This window comes from Branchiostoma lanceolatum, chromosome 10 (assembly GCF_035083965.1).
Source record: "Branchiostoma lanceolatum isolate klBraLanc5 chromosome 10, klBraLanc5.hap2, whole genome shotgun sequence".
Lineage (NCBI taxonomy): Eukaryota > Metazoa > Chordata > Leptocardii > Amphioxiformes > Branchiostomatidae > Branchiostoma > Branchiostoma lanceolatum.
The window spans coordinates 6,568,275-6,573,909 of NC_089731.1; the positions used below are offsets into that span (position 1 = coordinate 6,568,275).

General features: G+C 42.8%; 1 protein-coding gene across 1 annotated transcript; it reads left to right on the forward strand.

Annotated features, from left to right (window-relative positions):
* Window positions 1–983: 983 nt before the first annotated feature.
* On the forward strand, window positions 984–5,104 carry LOC136443532 (prolyl 3-hydroxylase 1-like). The gene is made up of 8 exons (XM_066440812.1): window positions 984–1,049; window positions 1,708–1,777; window positions 1,916–2,049; window positions 2,596–2,682; window positions 3,099–3,249; window positions 3,653–3,773; window positions 3,909–3,984; window positions 4,405–5,104. Exons 2-8 carry the CDS (start codon window positions 1,711–1,713, stop codon window positions 4,630–4,632), a joined length of 864 nt encoding a protein of 287 aa, XP_066296909.1. The 5' UTR covers window positions 984–1,049; window positions 1,708–1,710; the 3' UTR covers window positions 4,633–5,104.
* Window positions 5,105–5,635: the final 531 nt, after the last annotated feature.

The following is a 5,635-nucleotide window of genomic DNA, read 5'->3' on the forward strand; positions in this document are numbered from 1 at the left end:
GGCTCACTGAAGGGTTACGGTAGATACATGAACATGCCATCATAACAAAACCAACATCAGTCAGTGAGCGCCATGATCAGTACAAATATCATGCATGTAGAAATATATGGAAAATGACTTATTAAGACGTCTTGCGAAGTGTTTGTCCATATAATGTGATTCTTATACGCCCAGTGCAGTGACTCCGGACATACACGCTAGTAAAACTGTCCACAAACAGTACCAGGATCTAACAACTAGATAATATCTAGCCTCCACCAGGCCTTCCTACGGGGGTACGGATTGTAAAATTCGGCAAAAAGGGGAATAATTGGCCAGGAGAGTCAGTCCACGGTAGGGTTACGCCAAAAATAATTACTCAAGCAACTGGATAAGATTTTGAAACAGTCAGACGTTTCAGACAGTATCCAATGTCTTTCGTCAGTGGATACTGTCTGAAACGTCTGACTGTTTCAAAATCTTATCCAGTTGCTTGAGTAATTATTTTTGGCGAATCTTATTACCTGGATGTCTAACCTTCATCAACGTATCACGGTAGGGTTACATTTTCCCCTCCGAAAGCCAGTCAACTCCTTTGGTAGCCAAACTCCCTGGCAAATTATTATCTCCATTAGCAGGCGTAGTGAGTCTGGTTACTCTGGTAGAGACTAGATAATGTCGCCGATAACGACCTAATAAATGTATGTTGATTTAAAAACACGACGGGATGTCTGTGACGTGTCGCCTACGTTTGGCCTAAAAACTAGACAGTATCATGAACTAGTAGGGTCCCTTTTTTATGAGCGATATGCCCTGGCAATACCAAGTGTCTATCAGCTGGGGATATCACATATGCCATGTACCAGGCAGTACGGGATAGATTGAAACATAGAATTATGTAAAATGTGGAAAAAAAGAACCGATTACACAATGTAAATACCATTGGAACTGGCCAAGTTTTTGTTTGATATTGGTAACAGGACGTCCGTCACATACTGTATATGTTTGACCTTTAAACTGCCTCCAAAACACAGAATGAAATCATCAAAGACTTGGATATAACCAGCGAGGTAAGTGGAAAATTCTCCACAGATCACGGAATTTTATATCAAGAGTATTTCTCTATGAGCAGAGTGACACTGAAGCAGATTAGGGGTGGGTTTGCATAATTTCTGTTGCATCATGGGCAACTCTTGAATATGACTGGATTTTGATTATCAAGCTACAGTCCCTTCGTTCTCCACAGGCATTTGACAATTGAGTTTTCTCATATTCTTAATATTTCATTTTAAGGGGTCCTTCCCGGTGTGAGTGGATCAAATAAATCTGTCTGGATATGCAGCTTGCACTCTTCAGTACAAATCTGGTGTGTTACCGGCGCCATGATGCAGTTTACCGTGCAATACAAACAAACAAAATCACGCGCAGATCGCGCAGATCAGTACAGCGGCCCGTGGTGAAAATATTGGTGCAATTTGGGACTAGGATGAACATGTAGGCGTTTCATGCTGGTCAAAATTTATTCTGTTTTTCTAGTTTTAGTTGGTGTAACATGTGAGTTGTTAGGTCTAACGTTCACCCTGCGCATGGATATCTGGGCATCAGAGGTCATTTTGGGTCATGTTTGCATGCTGGTCCAGCTGACTGGGGAATTGGCAAGTGGCTTGCCATCGGAATAAGACTTTTTAAGATTGAAGTGCAATTTTTCACTTTGCGTTTTACGTACAGAAGATGACGAGTTCTGTTTGTCTCGTGATGGTCTACATAGCCGTGTGGCTGGCCTCTGCTGCAAATACAGGTACATTATTACACTTTTTTTTATCAAGACATTTCAAACTGTCGTTTCAAACTGTCGTTACCAGAAGATCAACAAGATACCAGAGCATTCCCACTTGTACAGTTGCTGATTTTATATAATAAACTATATTTTCTTAAGCTCAGACGCCAAGTGACGTCGTGTCAGATGTCACGGTTGCCATGGGACCGGAGGCTCTGTTAGGGGAGAAGCGAGTACTTGCAGAGGGGCTGGCTACACAGGGGGAGTGCGACATGATGCTCGACTTGGCTCAGGTGAACACATAGGAAATGCTGTAGTTTTGCAGTAACGTACATTGTTGCCAACCTCTGTGTCTACATGGAACGTAACAGGGTCAACCTGTACTTTTAAAAAATCTTAAAGAAACGTCTGGTGGGTGGGGGGGGGGGGGTATCAGTCCTAATCAGTTGGTAACTTCGAGATTCCAGTCCAAGTCCCGGGGTCTGGACATCTAGGTTGGAGCTGTAACGTTACTGTCTTTCGGAAGGGACGTAAAAAGGGGCCCCAAGTTCGAGGATGTGCCTCGAGGACGAAGACAAAGGGATAGCAACCCTCACCGTGGAAATACATACCCTTGTACCGAAACAGCAAGAAAACTTGGCTTCCTTTGTGCCACTAGGCACTAAAGGGGTCTGAACGAACGCCATGAACAAACGAACACTGATCAGGATGTTGATCAAGCCAACTCAACCCTCTCCCCGAGAGAAGTCAATGTTTATTCTTTTTTTTTATATAACTTGGGGCAGTTTACCGCGTATGTCATACAACAAACAAAACAAACTCGTGTGTGTGTACTTCAGGTCGGGGTAATGCCCGGGGAGGATGGACCCTTCGTTTACACAGACTACGAGTCGTTTGAGGGAATGGAAGTGATACAAGTTGCGAAGGTGGGTAGAAATAGTCTCCAGACTACTTATGGCGCTAGAGGAATAGTTTGACAATAACCGAACAGGGTGAATTCTACGGCACCATTACAAAACCGACATGTTTATGATGTTTTGTAGCAATAAACTCAAAATTCTAGCAAAGGTCTAGCGAACGTTTGGGATATACGACGAGGACACGAAGATAAGGAAGCTCACTGTAGGTGTGCTTTATCAAAACAAACATGTCTCATAGTAAACAGATAAACTATGTTTCAATACAACAAAGAAGTATCGCCAACTTTTCGGCTATACCATTTCAGCCTTTATCAGATTTGAATGACCAGTCGATTAGGGCACGTGACCGTACAAACACGTGACGTCAGCAATTAGTCAGAAGTGCCAGGATGTTTATGATTAGCCATGTGTGTCATTTCCAGCTCGCTCAGCAAGGTGTAGTCTCGGTTGACTCTGCCGACAAGTTCCTCACTCTGAGTGAAAAGGCACGTCGGTTCGTGCACGACTACTTCGGCCTGCAGCAGGAGCTGTTCTTTGAGTATACGCACCTCGTCTGTAGGACGGCAGTGACTGGTATGCTTGTAACTTACTATACAATACTGTGAATCTTATCATTTTAATTCCAACTTCTGTTGATAAATCAATCAACAAAGCACTAGGGTCGATTTAGCAAGAGATATGAAATGTACAACTGTTATGATAAATACTGGCACATCAAAGTTTATATCTAGCACATATAGATTTTTAGAAAGGTACCAAGAGATCAAACTAAGGACGTCAAGAACATAGAATGTTTCTGGACGCCACCATCTTGGTCACCTGAACTAGCACAACTTATCACACAGCCATTCCAACATGAAAGTACATCTGTATTAATCAACACTGAAATGTGAGTAAGTCCCAATTATTTCAGTGTTAGTTGTGTGTAGTTTAACTATTTTTCACAGCCATGTTCAGCTTTGTTGTATTTCGGCAGACTCCGGAAGCGGAAGACCCCAGGTGGACCCGAGCCACAAGGTGCATGTAGACAGGTGTCTACTGTCCTATATAGACTGGTCCTGTAGCTACCAGCCTGAACTCGATCAAAGACACTACAGGTTTGTATTTATTCTTTTATTTCGATCTCCGTTTGTGAATCCCATCGCTGTTCTTCCAAGAGCCCTGTCACGACTGACACATCATACCAGACATGATAATAACTTACTTCTTGTGTGTTTCTGTTAAATTTCCAGCGCTGTCATGTTTCTGAATGACGACTTTAAAGGAGGAGAGTTCTTCTTTGCGCACAACGCGACTCATAATGCACAGGTAAGTCGGTGCCAATATAGGAATAACACAACTAATACAACACACTGGAAAGTTTTGCTCATAGTGGCTATCTCCTATACATCTTTCTCTACAGAAATGTTTCTTAATTTTCTTTTACATATTTCTTATTACTTAAGATGGCATATTTAGTCATTAATTGTGCTCGTCAATGTACTGCAAGGCCTATACAGCTAGTCAATATACAGCTGGCAGTAATGTCAATAACGTTTCAGTTTCTGATATGTACTCTTCCTTACGAACATCTAATGTAAGATTTTGCTTTCACTTGGTCTTATTTTTGTCGTGAACGTACACACGTCCCAATACAGGTGTGCGTGTGGGAAGATTACGTACACATCTAGTGCTGTACTCCGTATTAGAGAACAAGAATATGAATTCTCTCCTTTCTTACCCATCCAGGCGACAGTTCAGCCCAAGTGCGGCAGGCTAGTGGCGTTTTCCTCGGGCCCGGAGAACCCTCACGGCGTGCAGGCCGTGCTGCAGGGCAGGCGGTGTGTCCTCGCCATGTGGTACACGCTGGACAAACAGCACGACGAGCTGTCTCGATACGAGGCCCGTGAAATGGTGGACACCTTACTGAAGCCTGAGGGAGACCAAACTAACGAAAAACTGAAGAATGAATTGTAGTTCTTTGCTTGATATTGGAGGCTTGTAGGCGTATGGAATAAGCACTGGGAACAAGAGTCAATAGGAGGCGTTTATATATAGCTATAGGGTTAGGCGGAGTGCATATGTCCACTGAAGAGTGACTGAATATACATGTACATAAAGATATATACATATACAATACAGACGTGTAGACTGTCTCCTGGTTTGGTCATTAGGGCAAGTCATCATAAAGGGCCCGATATTGCTCAGTAAGTGTCATGATCGAATACCATGATATGGAATTTCATATCAGGACTTATGAGTACACATTACTGCCGATCATGTTAGTATAATGTGATTCTTATATGCCCAGTGAAGTAACCGACAGGCCCACTCCTGACGCACACAACGAAACTGTCCACAAACAGTACCGGGAAAAACCCACCAGATATTGTCGGTGATAACCATGTTTTTTTTAAAATCTATGTTGATATAAACATCTTATAATCGATAGTATGTGTTGTGGTGACGTAACGGTAAGTGTGTTTGGCCCAGAACCCAGAGATCCTGAGTTTGAATTTCCTGACATGTCACCGATGCCTTGTGCCCTTGGAAAAGGCACTTCACACGACATTGCTCACTCCAACCAGGTGTAAAAATGGGTACCTGACTTCGGCTGGAGAGGTAAAAGGCGGTGGAAGGAGAGGGTTGGGCTCCGCCTTCTACTACTGTGGCCTAGTCACAAAGTTAGCAACCTACCGCCCTTGCGGTCCCACAAAGGCTATGAGACTATCGCTACATTTTCTTATAAGCATTAGGCCCTTGCAAGAAGATAAGATAAAGTCTATTAACTTGGAGTACCCTCTGTCACCCATGTACCAGATAGATCGTTTTATACGGTAGAATGATATCGAATGTAGAAAGTGTTAAATTATGAAATCATAAAAACACGCAGTCGGAACTGTCCAAGATTTTCTTTGATATTTGTCTTGTCTTTCTCTTAATTTTGTTTCCATTGGACTGAATAACATTGCTTCATCTA

What these genes read in the sequence shown, in the direction of transcription:
- LOC136443532 (XM_066440812.1), top strand. Translation starts at nt 1,711, where the DNA reads ATGACGAGTTCTGTTTGTCTCGTGATGGTCTACATAGCCGTGTGGCTG. An exon ending in TGATGCTCGACTTGGCTCAG is followed by an intron (nt 2,050 to 2,595) that starts GTGAACACATAG and finishes TGTGTACTTCAG; the next exon opens with GTCGGGGTAATGCCCGGGGA. An exon ending in AAGTGATACAAGTTGCGAAG is followed by an intron (nt 2,683 to 3,098) that starts GTGGGTAGAAAT and finishes TGTCATTTCCAG; the next exon opens with CTCGCTCAGCAAGGTGTAGT.